Below are 15,339 nucleotides of genomic sequence, written 5' to 3' on the forward strand. Positions count from 1 at the left end.
TTCTTCTGCCCCCTTCCTACTTTGTCTCTCTCTCTCTTCCTCCCCTCAAACCTTATAGCTTCTCTCATACACCCCTCTCCCCCTCCACCACCCTCACCCCTTCCTAACTAGGTGTTGGAGATTGAATTTACATCGTTTAAAAAAAAGTAAATATGATATAATGCACAGATATATGCAAAATGTGAACCATTGTATCGTATATATCTCGTAGTGATGAGTAAACCTGTAAACCAACTGGTGTCCGAAAGAAAAAGACAAGCGATGCAGGTAGGGACCAGGGGGAGAGGACTGGAAGCACCTTTTGGTGTCTTTTTAAAGGGTGCCCTGTCGTGTTTATTCAGTGTTATTGTTCCACTATCTTCTCTCCAGTTACTTTTAGAAGCCCCACAAATCCTCAAGTAATCACTGGTAAGATGATTTGTAGCTGTTGTGGTTTAAAATGAATCCTGATATAGTTCCTGTGTGTGAACCTCTGTCTCAGTAGAGTCTACCCTTTAAATTGAGATGCATTTTCTGATTCTGTATTGTGGACTGATTGATATTTCATCTGTGTTTTTGGTCATTTGGATCAAAAGTCTCATTTCAACGTCTCTTACGGGTAGTTAGGAAAGAGAAGGAATTGATAGTGACCGAGCTGTTTTTGTACTTTTCTGGAGAGTGTATTGTTTCTTCTTCCCCCCGCTATTCTTCCACCATTAGATTTACCAGCATTCAGTGAGCTAAGGTCAAAGTAAAGTTAAAAACATAGGGGAAACATTCCAGATAATTTTGAGGTTTGACCATCATCCCGATAAGCTAGAACGTGACCTACATTTCCTGTTTCTTAAGCACTGAGTCACACTAGTTTGATTCAAAGATGCTCTTGGGAAATCTGGCACTGGGAGTGTTTGCAGTGAGGTGAGGTGAGGTCTCCCCCTGGTGTTTGCCTCATCACTGTCTGCTTCTTCATGTTTGTAGCCCTGGTGACCGTTCTGTCCAATAAAATCTGACTATGTAACCAACCCTGCCTCTACCCTCTGTGTTTCATTTAGTTGATATTATTTCAGTCCGTCTTTATTCTGTTGCATCACTGTTTCCTCCGTATGTTGTATAAATGTGGGAGGGGGCTGCATAGGAACAATGGGTTTTGGGGGATAGTGGTTGCAGCATGGCTTTGCTCAGTCCACTTTTCATCCTGTCCTTTTCATTTGACGAATATATTGGCTCAAAACCTTTTCATTCTTTCACATATTGAACGGAAACTGCTGAATTGAGTGCATTGTTCCCAAATGTGACCAACAGACTGAAAAGATACACTTCCTGATCCCAACCGTTCTCGTAACAATAAATGCTCATTACAGAAAAATCCCTCTGCAGTTCTAATAAGCCAGATGACAAAATAATTGGTCAAGGCCAGGAAATGCTTTGGCTAACATGTTTAATACATTTTTCCTGTCTTGCTCTCTCTACATCCAGGACATTTAAACAAAAATAGCCCCAAACAAAAATAACACATGATTAAAACACTTGCTGTTAAAAACATTTACATTTGTTTCTACTAGTAGTGGCTGTTATTGGCCTGCCACTCAAGTCTTTGCCACCTAGAATTCTTTCTGAGAAGTTCACACTGATATAAAGAAAGAGATTCCACAAGAATAGAGGCGAGGCTTCCCAAAAGTAGCTTAGCACCAGAATCTAGGCTAATTATACTCAAGTTGTACTAATACCAAGAGTAGAGTCCATTACTCTGAGAATCCTTCTCAGTTTTCCCAACGGATTTACATCCACAAGAACAGAGGCAGTCTTTGTCACTGCAGCAAAGATTGATTGAAACTGAGTGCTTTTGGGAAACCAAGCCGAGAACAGATCGATCAGACACCTGCCAACATTTATATTCGTGTCATCAAACTGTATTGCATTACATCTTCAGATCACCTGTGATGTTTAGTTTTTCGGTTATATAGGAGACACAAGACATGCTTTTATCGCTTGAGATGCAGGACGCACACGAGGCTGGAAAGTCTCAAATATTTGACCCAGTTACATTGCTTCAGTGCTGCAACAATGGCTCTGTTCAGAAAGGAAAAATAATGCTCCGACTTTGTGCTCATCTTAAGAAACAAATTCAGTTCAGGGAAGGAGGAGGTAGCTACATAAATGTTGATCTGGAGTATCACTGATGCATAAATCTGAATCCCTCACACCACTATAGGACAGTGCAGTCCTGAATGTAAAAACGCCTCTTAACTGTGTGGACAGTTCACCTGTAAATGGGTGCAAACCCCAAAGCCCTACGCTTTTGGGACGGCCCACCAATGAGGAAGCCTTAATTCAGTCCTACTTTGTGCTTGCGCCCCGACTAACCAAATGATGTCATTTCTTATAAGAAGAAGGGCATTTAGACAGTTCTCAGGTCTTCTTTGATACAGCTAATTATATTGTCATCACCTGTTACCAGATGAAAAGTATTATTTCCCTACGGCCCAGGTGATTCATGATCTGCATTACAAAAAAATATATAACTCCAGCCTTGCTCGTGTTGATTCAGTGCTCAGACTGTTAAATCACTGCTAAAAAGGGATGATTAAAAGAATTATCTGTACAGAGAATACAGTAAGGAAAGAGGAAATCTACAAAAATAAGTATTTCTACATAAACATTGAAATGGGTCATCCTTGCATGACTGTCACTGACGCCACGAGAAAGGTGTCCAGTTTGAAACTAGTCTTCCAAAGACCGAATCTTGTCAGCAGACAAAAGAACATTTAATAGCAAATTTATTACTATACGCAGTGAAGTCAAAACTGAACCCAGACCTGTCGACAGATGGAGAATGCTGACAGAAGACATTTCAGACATGCCGATGCGAGAGCTTGCACGCACAAACATCACATGCACATACACACAGACACACAGCCCCAGAGCAGGCAGTCAAACTTGGAGGGGAAAAAGCTGCTGTTTAGTAGACAGTTAACAACTCTGAGATTCACCTCAGATTCCATGTGAGTTTGTTATTTAAAGGAGAAAAAAAAAGCCAGGTTGGTTTCTTGTTAGTATGAGCAGAATATAAACTGCCCCACATGAGCAGGTCATTTAAATGTCCAGTTTTATGACCTGCCCTTAAAAAAACCTCCCCTGGAGACATTCAACCGTGTCTCCACGAGGTCTCAGCTCACCTCTCCCACACCAACATTTAGATGTGCTGTTCCAACAAGTGACCAAAAAACCTGCGAGCCCTCCCGCTAAAGCCATGACAAAAACAAAAAAACTCCTACCTCACTGCAACGCCAACCTTAAGAATACTGTCTCAGATGAAAGAGTGCACTGAGTGTAACCCCTGCAGATATTCCTAAGTGACAGTAAGTGACTAATAAACTCAACATCAAAAGTGACTCAGATATAGGAGACTAATTTTCCAAAAACTCAGGTGACTAGTGGTAACTTTTACTGACCGTTACACAAGAACAAAAAGGACAAAAATGATCTGTGGAGGAACTGGCTGTCCAAGTTAACGTGACACTGAAGTGCTAAATGCCAAAGTAAAATCAGAAACAAAAACAATGGAAGCAGGAGCTCTGTGAAAACCACATTACTCGACAGCTAACTGGCAGCACTGGCTGCGGCCCCGACAAAAGCCAACAACTCAAACACACTCTAGTTTTCGTCGTCGTCGTCGTCATCGTCTTCGTCGTCGTCCTCGCTGATGAGATATCCGCGGGCCCCGCTGTGGTGGGGCGGAGGCGAGGGAGGCGGGGAGGTCTTGGTGAAGAAGGGTAGACGGAAGGTGGGAGAGGGGGAGCGTTCCTCACGGGTGGGGCTGCTGTTGGGGCTCTGCCGGGGGCTGATGGCCTGCAGCATGCGGCCCTTCCCTTCCTTCAGCATGTGCTTCTGCAGAGGTGAGATGGAAACATAATCAAACCAAATCCTCTCAAATGTCGGTATGACCTAACACAGATCTAAAGAGACGTCACAGTAGCATCCACATTACTTTGCAGGCTCTGTAAGCATACCACAGGTTTCTACTTGATTAACATTTGTCATACTTTCCAGGCAGTCAGTGGTCAGTATCAGGTCTTGGTTATGAGGTGTCAAGTCAAAGTCCTTAACTTTATGTTTTAAGCCCTAAACAAGTAATCATGGGCACCTCAGTAACTGTTTTGCTATTTTAAAGAGTAAAAGTACAGTAAATTAACTCTAAATAAAAGTCTATGTTTATTCTATCTCTCTGCAACATGTCTCCTTGGCCATCAACAGTGTAAATGTCTGACTGCCTGATTAAACAGCGATGAAAGACAAAACAAAACCAACATCCTCACCAGAGCTCCCTCAGGGCCAAACATCTGCAGGAAGTTGCCGATGAACTCCCTGGATTTCTCCTCCCATTTCTGGATGAGGTCGATGCTCTTCTCCTCCACCTTCTGGACAAACTCTTTGCTCTTCTCCTCCACGTCACGTACCTTCCTCTTCACCTTGTCCACGCGCTCCTGCAGGTGGTACTTCTTCTCCTGATAGGAGTGGGGACAGCAAAGGTTACGACAAAATAAGAGGAGAGCTCAGTGCTGCCACATATTTGACAAGATTTAATCTCACACACTCACAACTGCCCTCACATTACGAGCTCTCTCACTCAATTAAACCAAAGCTACGTTTCATACATTGATGAAGCTGACGTTGAGTTCCTTTGCTGTGTATCCTCTCTGCAGGTTGCGTCTGACGTACACGTCATAGTCACGGACTATGCGTGTGATGATGTCAGAGGTGGAGATGCCCTCTGTCCGCTGGGTGGGAGCGAACATACCTGTGGAGGGCACAGGGGGTCACGAGCATGAAAAAAGGTCAGTGATCAACAGATTCTGCTGTACAGCTGTCAGTCTGAGGGGAAGCTGTACGTAAGACTTTAGGCACAAGCTAAAAGTTGCACAAATGATTGCAGTTTAGATTTCTAAAGAGGATGCCAAAATAATAGTGTTTGTTTCTTATCTAATGCCTTAAGGACACAGTCGGAACTTGTGAAATGTTCAATTCTTTATTAATTCACAGATTTTACATGAAGTGAAGCAGAGGTATTTCATTGTCTCTCTTTTCTCTTCTTGTTTCGTTTAAATTTGTGTTGCTTAACTTCCAACTGCTGTTTATGCATGTCGTGTGTGTTGCATATATGGTAAATGCATGTGAGTCTGCACGCATTGATTTATGTTCTGAATACTCCCCTGCACAAGGTTTGAGCAAAATACATGTGGACACAACACATATTTAGGATGATAAATCATTGGTATGACCATATACAGCACTATCTTCCACTGACACATGCTCCATATATTTATAAGTTACACTATAAAAAACAGGTCTGGCACTCACCAGCTTCCTTGATGTGCTTGTATACGTCATCACTGCCCGCTGAGGAGTATGGGATGTCGTCATGGGCCACAAAGTCAATCTGGAGAGGTCATTACAACATACATCAACACAGTAGATTCAGAACTACAAATTGTACAGAAACAAAAACACACAAAAAAACCAGCAGGGAAACGGTTACAGAGGATCAGCCAACTCATTCTTAATATCTGATCATTTTACTTAATAAGTTCTTGGTCAACATTTCGACATTTACAGTTTATGTCTTTTAACTCTGGTGTTTCTCTGTTTCATCCACTCACACGATGTCTTATGAGGAACTCCGGCGATAATGTCCAGGGAGCGTTTCGCACCACTTCGTCCACATAGCGGCAATGTCTAATGGCATCGTAGCGCTCATCCTCATTCATCACTGTGAAGCCCTTGTATTTGTGGGTCAGGTCATCACTGCACACTTTAAACAGTTAAAAAAATACAGAAATTAAAGTTTTAAATGCCTTAACCATGATTTCAATTCTAAACAAAAGAGAAAAAAGAGGCTGGTTAACACGGGACTGTAATTAACTGATGGAGGGAGGGAAAGCAGAGGACAAACAAACTGCACTGTTTGTCCTTCCCATGTACAAAACAGACCTAAGAATATCCCGCAATAACTCAGTGTCCCACAATTAACTTTATAAAGTTATCCAACTTGTCCCAGATGTCTGAATTTATTAAACTTGTACTGAACTATCTCGATGGTCTTCCTGTTTTTCTGAGTCTCGCACTTACGAAAGAAGCAGGTGGTAAAACTTCTGCTTCTGTGCAAGTCTATATCGACATAGACATTGACAGACACACACACTTACCTCCGACGATGAGGTGTGTGTTTGGGAAGAGGCACTTAGCCTGCATGAGTGCTCTTGCGTGACCTGAGTGGAAAACATCGAAGATACCATCTGCATACACCCGCACCGGTCTGTCAGCTGGACGGAGAGAGACAAGATGAGACGTGAAGTTATGAATTATTTATTGTATAAGTAACTGTATAGACTGAATCTAAAAGTGTAGTTGTTTGTTCATATGTATGACTGTACTTAAAGTTAGGGTCAGTCGTTCTGGAGAAAGATCATGGATTGACGAGTCTCATTCCCATGAGACTTAACAATCAACTATCTTTCTCCAGAACAACTGACACCACCTTTAGGACCAAGAGGAAATTTACTGACATTAGAAGAAGAAGGAGAAAATGAAGAAGCACAAAAAGAAAGGGAAACATGAAAGGTCTCAATCAGACTGAAATTATAATTGTCAGAGATGTTCATATAGAGACTGAAAGAATCAGACTCACGTGGTGTTCCCTTCTTGGCCTCCTCCATGCTGACTCTCACATAGGGTCCATCAGCTGGCTCCAGCTCATCTGCAAAAGGTGCGGGGTGCTTCAATCCCTAAAAAGACCCATTCCAACAGAAAGGTGAAGATTTCAGTACTCAGGGAAGATTTCTGTTTATTCACACAAAATTATATCTGTACACCAAAGTGAAACATGTTCTAACTTTTTGTCCGTCTGTCAATATATCACAGACATGCACAGAGCCTATAGAAACTGCTGGACAAACACGCTGCTCAATGACAGCCGAAGAACACAGCTGACTCACCACAGTACATCTGGGTATTTTCCCAAGCCTCTCTCCTTCCTCGGTCTCCCCATTGGAGCCCTCTCTTCTCCTCTTTCTGGACAGCAGCAGTCCGCTGGAGCTTTGGGCCTCCATCTGTATCAAGGGCCAAAACAAACGCAATTAACACAGCATACTTCATGTAAACTGTGCACTGCTTTGCCATCTTCTTATATGATTATACAGGGACACACACACACACACACAGACATGAACAATATTCAGCATACAGTACAGACGGAAAGCAGTGAGGGTTGTGACAGATGACACATCCTGAGTCAACTTTCACCCAGTAACAGAGGGAGAACATAGTGTGTGCCTTGGCTCAATGCACCATCAGGATGTACTGGATAAAAGAAAATAGTAGCTTTTACTGGCACACATATAAAGGTCAACTGTAAATAAAGCAAACACCACCTGATAAAACATTTTTTAAAAAAGTGTTCCTTTCTAAACATACAGAAAATGAACCACGTCCAGCCTTCACTTCAGATTCCTGTTCTGGTCTGCTGCCATTTCCAAAGATCAAGTATCACTGAGACCAAGTTAACGTCATATTTGGCATTAGCAGCCCTGTTTCACCAGACTTCAGCTCACTTTGTTTTGTACATAACAGCCAGCTGGCTGAGTACCTTGTGACTATACACACACTGGTATGTTTAGTGCTGCTTTTAACCAAATCCCAAACTCTTATCAAGCATATCAAAAACAAAACAATGATTTAAAAACATTTTTTATGTAAGTGTAAGATATAAACAAGCTCAACATCCTGGATATCTGTAACACATATGATAAAGTATGGCTGAAAATAACTAATCATTTTTATCGTTGATTAATCTGCTGATTAATATCTTAATTAATCTCAAAAAGAGAAATATCTTGTTTTGTCCAACTAACACTCAAAAACCCAAAGATGTTTTCTTTACAATGATATGAAACAAAGAAAAGCAACAAATTCACAAACATTGTAGGAGCTGGAACCATCAAATGTTACACATACTTGAAAAATGTTCAATGATCACTTACTGGGTAGAGTCTATAACTGTGCTGTGTATCCTGGTAGAGCAGCACTGGGACCTAAAATAGTCTTTGAATTTTTAACCTCACATTACGTTCTCTCAACAGAGTGTGAAACACCTTCACAGATCCCATCCACAACAGTGAGACAATGTGATATTCACCCTAACATGTGTCAACATTTAATGCAACAGTACAAACGACTGCTAATAACCTATTACAATGTTTCCTGTGTTGTAGGTTAAGGCTCTGCCCCATTCCACACATATTATTCTGAGATGTCTTGCTTTGTCAATTCTTTAACTTGCAATTAAGTCCTAACAGTCCATGACTGGACTTTTGCTGTAAGTGTGACTCAGTAAAACAAATGATAGACATGGCAGTACACAATCCTGGTGGTGACAGCTACCTGATCCATCGCTGGGCACTTGCCCCAGCCACCCCCTGCCTCTTTCTCTAGGCAACAGCTGAGCACTGAGAGTGAGAAGCCCTGTAGGGCTCTCACACACTGACAAGAGAAGATTTACATGAGCAGCACATGTCTGGCTGAAACAGGCTGCTATAATAAGAAAGCAACAAAAGGACAGTGCCAAGTCTTGTTTAACCAGATGCTTAAAAACAGAGGTTCGTGATAGCCCCTGCAACCTTATTTAGTAAGACAAAATGTAATCATTAATTCAACAAAAAAACTAAAGATAGTAAAAAGTGCACATTACAGTTCGTCAGAGCCTAAAGTGAAGTTTAAAATAACTTCTTAGTTCAACCAACAGTCGGAAAAAAACAAAGATATTCTATATGCAAGCATGGAAGCAGAGTATATTTCACATTTTGTTTGATAAATGACTCAATGGTTAATCAATGATCAAAAGTAGCAGGTATTTAATTTCCTATTGAGTAACTGATTAACTGAATACTTGTTCAGCTCTACCAGAGTTTACTGTAAAGTGTAGTTGTGGGTGTAACAGTGTGGGCCTGGATATCCTGTTGTATTCAGTTATTGTACCTTAGATACAGTTAAAGTTTAATATTAATATATTATATATATATATAAATTAGATACTGAACTGTTCAGCTGTTGGCCGCTGGGATCCATTTCTGGCCTCCTGACCACTCAAACACTGGCTTCAGCTGCATTTCACACAATGTTCCCAATGTCTGCTTTCTCGTTTACTGCAATATGAGCCCAAACTAGATAGCACCAAAGGGACATACACAGATGTGCCAAAAGTTGTCAAAAGTAAAGGAGTGACCGCAGTGAGCAAACAGCTGACAGAGGAGTTGTACTAGTGACACTGGTTGTGCAGCTCAACTGTCAACATCCAGCTTTTATTAACTGTTACTGGACGCTTTCGCTTCTGGCAAAAATCTATACAAATCAATATCTACACACCCCGGATAGCTGTGTGAGCTAACGTTAGACAGCAGCGTTAAGTTTCTGCTTACTTACCGTTCACTCTTTTGTCCGGAATGCTGCTCTGCAGGAGTGGGCGGCTTCCTAGCCTCGTACCGCCAGCAGGCTAGCTAGCTAAGTGCAAACAGCCAGCTAACGCTGCTAGCTACCGTCGGACGCTAGCTAGCGAGCTAGTTGGCTTGTTAGCTAACTTTGGTCGTTAGCTCGCTGGTTAGCTGACAGCAGCAACAAAGGATCCCGTGTGTCCGACGACCTGGTGCTCGCTGTGTTGCTGGGGGGAAACGGCAACTACCAGAAGCGTAGACGAATTCTCAGCAGTGACAGCTTGTACTACAACGCTGACAGGTCAACTACACAGGAACTACAAAACTCCGACAACCTTTAAGGAACTGACATGACGAGTTGGACATTTCCGGTTTACTATAGTGCTGCCACCTAGTGGACATACTGTAGGTGGCAGGACGACACTGAAATAAGTTTCATAGCACATGTCTTCCAGCACTATGCCATCAAGGTTAATATGTAGTAAAATGTGAAAGGCGGCCTGCTTCTGGGTAATTTACTTCTCATATGTTGGCTATATATGTACATATAAATATACCATATTTATGCATTGCATGAGCCTTTTTCCAGTGGTATAAGACACTATCACAGTATAAAAATACTCCTGTGCAGGTAAAAAGTCTAGGATTAAAGAAATTGTACTCAAGACCTCCATAAGTGATTATTGTATGTTTCCTATATAAAATGTAAAGTCTGCAAAGGCAACAGTAAATATAGCTGTAAAAATGTAGCGGAGTAAAAAGCAGACAAGGCCCATTTATTTATAGAACATTTATTTATATAGCACATTTCATACCCAAGGTGCTTTACAGAGTTCAATATTTCCCTCTAAAATGTAGTGGATGTATAAAGTAGCTTAAAAAATACCAAAGAATTGTACTTTATTTCAGTGCTTAAGTAAATATACGTACTTACATTTCACCACTGCCTTTCATAGTAGACATTTTGACATGTCATTGTAAGAAATGCACAGGTGTTGCTAATAACATTAACGATGTCCCAGTAAGTCATGGCAGTGTCACAGTGAGTCAGCATGCACAAAACCAGGACCCTGGGCCTGAAACAGCTAAATGGAATTCAGCCATTATTAATTTTATTGTTTCCACCTTTGCAACTGTGAGGTGAGATATTCTGTAGTATAGTTTTGACCTTTAATTTATGTATTTTTATGCTTATTCTAGCCTGTTGTAGTCATCTGTAACAGTTAGACACTAGACCAGTTGGGTAAGGGTTAGGCCTGATAATAAGAAAAATGTAAATGTATATATGTATAGATTTAAATGTGAATAAATATTTGTGTAAATCCCCCCACTGTCAAAACAACTCGCTGACCCCATATAGGACCAACAGAGGGCCAGCTGTGTTTATACAATCGACAGAGAGAAGGTTATCATGGCCCGTACATGACCCTGTTCTTGCAACCAAATCTTGACCACCATTCGAACGTCATTCTTGTGTCGACTGAATGAAAGTGGACTATGTTGGTTGTTGAGAGAAAAGTTACATCAAGATATCTGTATTGTTTCATGACTTTACAACAAGGAAACTGAGCACCATGCATGGTGATCAGAGTCAGAACTCTAAGTTGCCTTGTTGCTGCTGCACCACAGCATGAAGGGAATGAAGGGTGTAGAGCTGAAAACATTACTCTTGAGCTGATCATCTTGTGGCCTGCAGAGAGCTCCAGGACAAGGTGTAATTTCACTTGAAGATCAGAGGGGCACAGGTTACGATAATTGATACCCTGGAGGTAGTGGTAAAGTTGTGCAACAAAAAGCTGCTGTACATTGCAGTAATGCAGCTATTCCATGGTCTCCTTCGGTATTGGTTTGACCTTAAATAACTAACAATAAGGTGATTCACTGCTATAAGAATAGTTTAATGGGTAATCATCTCTCTAAAAAGCTATATATTTTATATTTTACAGTTTTCCATCATAAAACAACAGAGATTAAATTCTCAGTCAACATTGTTCACCCTTTTAAACAGTTACTGTTTTGTTACTTTGCAGCATTATCCATTGGTCAAGGACTAACCTTATGGCTCCATTTGTCATTGTATAAATGATTAAATATTGCCAATATATGGAAACAATACTCAAGTGTTATTCTGACAAGCCTGCAAAAATAATGTCGGATTCCTGAGTGGATTACATGTTTTTACTTTACACCTCCTGTAAAACAAGTTGATTTATTTTGTGCAGCGGCTGGTTGCCTCAGCGTACAGGTAAAATAAATGTATATCATTTAAGAGTAACAGGTACCCTTACCCTTCCATTTTTGTCATGTGCACAGAGCAATTACAGTATGATGTTCACCCATTAGCCACCTGGTAGAACCCCTATAGACTCCCTGTCTCCTTCTGGCACTCTTTGATCGCAGCCTTACCTGCTGGTTTGAAGGATAGAATTTGCTTCACTGTTGAAATGACAAACACTGAGCAAGCGGACAAGCATAGAGGGAAATAAAGACAGTCGCTATAAAGTCAAAAGATGACCTGACAATGTAAAGAAGTAAATATAAAAAAAACATACATTGTTTGGTTTATATTCATTCTCTGCATATTATGTGTTGTATTGTGAAGTTTCCAGGTTTTGCCTCCAATTAAGAGAGGGAAGGGAAGGGAAGGGAACAACAACAGGAAAGAGTATATTGTGGGGGGGGGGATAACTAACATTTTTTTGTAAAGATTTATCCAAATAACAGTGTAATTTATTATGTGCATTCAAGTGTATTTTTTGCTATCCTGGCATTCAGAAATATGTGTATCAATGTGGAAACTCATAAAAGTTTCTAAACAACAATTCCCAGGCTGTGTTACATTGACTTGGTGTTTAGACCAGCTAGCCCATAATTCCTGCATATTTCTTGGGGACTTAAACAGCAGTTGATGCGGCTCCCCCTCTATTTTTTGACTGGCCAAGACCAAAGTTAAAAGCACATATCCAGCTGTTTTGGGACAGAGGGTTAATTTTTACCTGCCAGACATGTTTTGTCAAGAATTAGGCTACAGTAGCACGGTGCATGTCGCCATATTTTGCATATCTGGTCCATAAAACAAACAGAGAAATCTACGTTTGGCAGCTATATATTCAGGAAAACACAGTGTTTTTGAATGCATCAATTCTGCCTCCACTGATGGCTTCCTCCAGGACTGTGACTCCTAAAGAAGGGGTAAGAAACTGGACTGCCTGTGCACCCAGTATTTGCCCCGCTGTTACAAGGCTGTTTCCTGTGGCTTTACAAGGAGTGACATTTTGTTTGAAGTTGGTGTTTTACTGCTGGTTCTTGCTCAGTGTGCTAATGAGCTCTTCCACGTCTCAACAGGTCATGCATGAGGGGTGGAGTTAGGCTTACTTGCAGGTCAGTGGCCAATGGAGAGGGCCTAGTATTAACAGCAGTATTTATGAACAGTTATTGTGCAGCAGATTAGACCAGGACTGGAGAGATGCAACAGCAGGTGAGCAGTTTTCTTTTTCACTTGAGTTGAAGTTTCAAAGTAGAGCCGTTCAAATAAGGTTACCTTTGCTTTGCACTGTTTGTGTTGATTATTTATCAATTTATTTGCCATTGTGCAGAAAATGCCCACAAAGAATAATTTTGAGGATTGGTAAATACATATTAGACAGTTCAGTTCAGTGTCCCTGCATTTTTTTCTAACCTTTTTTATTTATTTATTTTTTTGAATATCAGCAGTGATGTAAGACAGATTGCAAAATAATTGAGGTTTTCTGTGATATCGCAATTGCAGATGTGGAGGATGATTTCCCAGGTCCCCCTGATGAGGGCGTTATGCTACCTGCTGTTAATGCCAGGTTTGTCTCAGTAAAATGCATAGACTTATTTCAGTTGAATGACTCCTTTAGTTGCTGTGAAATGCTAGAGCCAAGTGTTACATCGTTTGGTGTGTGTGATATATTCTCTGCCTCCCTCCAGGTTTGCTTGAAGCAACACCTCTGGGGAAAGTGAAGAATCCTGGAGGTATTTAATCTGCAGATTGTAATCTTATTGTGATACAAGTCTATTTGGTGATCAGAAACAGAAAGTGATACCAACGGAGTTAAATGTATATTTAGGTTATTATTTAAGGGATGAATAGTACCTTTACTAGAGTTAAGGTGTATTTAACTGAAAGTTAAATACAGCTGTTTCTGCAAAGACACTGGCACTGTGTTTATACTGTTTATACTACTATAAGTTGTTTAACCAAAGGGGTGGTTTATATTTAAGTTTAATTATATAAGTATAATATATTTTATAATATGCTGTATATACATACAAATTGGAATTTAATTTCTCATAATTGCTGATTATGTGCTCTTCCTCAGGGAATCCAGTCAGCATTGGCTTTGCTGAAGCACATGATTTCTTGACTAATTCTCGACCAAAGAGGAACGTTGACCCAAAGTGGTACAGAGGCACTCCCGATTTTCAGTCCTACTACCGCTTCTACAACAGTATCGGTCACATTGAAGGAGTAAGTTGAGGTAGATTCTTACACATGTGGTTCCACTTAGATTACACTATTCAACTAAAATCTTTTTCCCCCCTCTCTGATGTGTTTCTGTTTCTCTATCAGCTCTATGAGATTGACAGGATCAGGATGTTGTATCAGCAGATGCGTCACTTGGAGGTGACCTATGGCCCAGATGCCTCCAGTTACCAAAGTGTCATGGGTGTACTGACTACCACTGCTCCACCAACCACTACCACTCAGCCTCCTCCACCTCCCACCACCCCTGCTCCTACACCAGACCCTCTGGAGAATGCTCAGAGGATCTATCTGTGTCACCCCAAAGACCCGCTGTGCAAACCTCAGATTGTCTACCTGCCGACGGGGGCTGTTCCTGTGCTGTGCGACCCACGGCTCAACCCCACCTGCAGGCCCAAAACAGAAGAGGAGATAAAAGCTGCTGCTCCTCCCCAACCACCCCCGGCTCCTCCTGCACCCAAAAAGTCTGTGCCACCTCCTCCTCCTCCTCCTCCTCCTGCTGTCACTGTTAAAGGTATGGAGTATGACTGCGACCCATACTGGGACCCTGACTGCCTCATCGATCACCCTCCCCGCCCCATCCAGGAAACAATTGCACCAGAGGAGCCTGCTGAAGAGAAAGTGGTGATAGAGGAAGTAGCAAAAGCAGAGGAAAGTGTCCCTGCAGCACCAGCCACCCAGAAACCCCTCTACCCCTACTTTGATCCTTATGATTTCAAACGTGACCTTTTTGACCCCCTTAGTTATGCCGATCCAGCTCCAGAAGAATAAAGTGCTTAAGAAATTATAGGCTTCTGTGCATGTTATGGACTGTGTGCAACTCCACATTAAAAACAAGAGGAAAACTCTAATCATGCACATCATCAAATGTTTACAGGACAGACATGAAAACAGTGTCTTCATGTTCATAGTTTACCCACATGACAAATCACACTATGGCTGTATGTTTGTATGGCTGTTCATAAGAAATGTACAATAAACTTTTTATGGAATAAAAACAATACAAAATAATAAAAATTGATTATGATAATAAATATGTGTGATTTTATATTTTTTATTCATAATTCTGTGGTATTCATAGCAATGGCGGGGGTGAAATAAAAATAAAAAGGGTACCAGCTAACGTACATGGTGGGGTAGCAATGTGCAGAAAGTTGTGAGGCATTTATGGTGAAACAGTTCCAAACCCTGGTTATGTGACTCAGAAGTATAACTACTACACCTCTGTAATAAAAACACACAAGGGCCTATTAACTATTTAACCATTTAGAGACATGTAGAGGTCAATTAATTTGCATGTAAGTCAAATTTACTGCATCACATTTTCTCCACTGGAAGGGCGCCCCATTGAGCACTTTGTACTTCCAT

At 41.1% G+C, this 15,339-nt stretch overlaps 3 protein-coding genes and 1 long non-coding RNA gene across 4 annotated transcripts in view; 3 read left to right on the forward strand and 1 right to left on the reverse strand.

Annotated features, from left to right (window-relative positions):
• Window positions 1–1,001, forward strand: part of LOC127373233 (AP-2 complex subunit mu-A) — a 12,914-nt gene extending 11,913 nt beyond the window's left edge. Inside the window, exon 13 of the mRNA XM_051417552.1 lies at window positions 1–1,001. This exon is cut by the window's left edge and continues 198 nt beyond it. The gene's annotated coding sequence lies outside the window, so the exon portion shown is untranslated.
• Window positions 1,002–1,400: 399 nt separating this feature from the next.
• Window positions 1,401–9,807, reverse strand: pcyt1aa (phosphate cytidylyltransferase 1A, choline a). Its single transcript, XM_051417279.1, has 9 exons — window positions 9,454–9,807; window positions 6,972–7,085; window positions 6,665–6,761; window positions 6,183–6,299; window positions 5,637–5,788; window positions 5,338–5,416; window positions 4,635–4,777; window positions 4,296–4,484; window positions 1,401–3,867 (listed from the first exon to the last, which is right to left on the reverse strand). Exons 2-9 carry the CDS (start codon window positions 7,083–7,085, stop codon window positions 3,634–3,636), a joined length of 1,125 nt encoding a protein of 374 aa, XP_051273239.1. The 5' UTR covers window positions 9,454–9,807; the 3' UTR covers window positions 1,401–3,633.
• LOC127373287 (uncharacterized) lies at window positions 4,692–6,068 on the forward strand. The gene is made up of 2 exons (XR_007886898.1): window positions 4,692–4,814; window positions 5,020–6,068. It is a non-coding gene; the product is annotated as an uncharacterized LOC127373287 (long non-coding RNA).
• Window positions 9,808–12,757: 2,950 nt separating the features above from the next.
• Window positions 12,758–15,005, forward strand: LOC127373174 (uncharacterized). Its single transcript, XM_051417416.1, has 5 exons — window positions 12,758–12,939; window positions 13,231–13,294; window positions 13,416–13,460; window positions 13,808–13,956; window positions 14,059–15,005. Exons 1-5 carry the CDS (start codon window positions 12,928–12,930, stop codon window positions 14,740–14,742), a joined length of 954 nt encoding a protein of 317 aa, XP_051273376.1. The 5' UTR covers window positions 12,758–12,927; the 3' UTR covers window positions 14,743–15,005.
• Window positions 15,006–15,339: the final 334 nt, after the last annotated feature.

The sequence above is a fragment of the Dicentrarchus labrax genome, unplaced genomic scaffold (assembly GCF_905237075.1).
Source record: "Dicentrarchus labrax unplaced genomic scaffold, dlabrax2021, whole genome shotgun sequence".
NCBI classification, from domain to species: Eukaryota; Metazoa; Chordata; class Actinopteri; family Moronidae; genus Dicentrarchus; species Dicentrarchus labrax.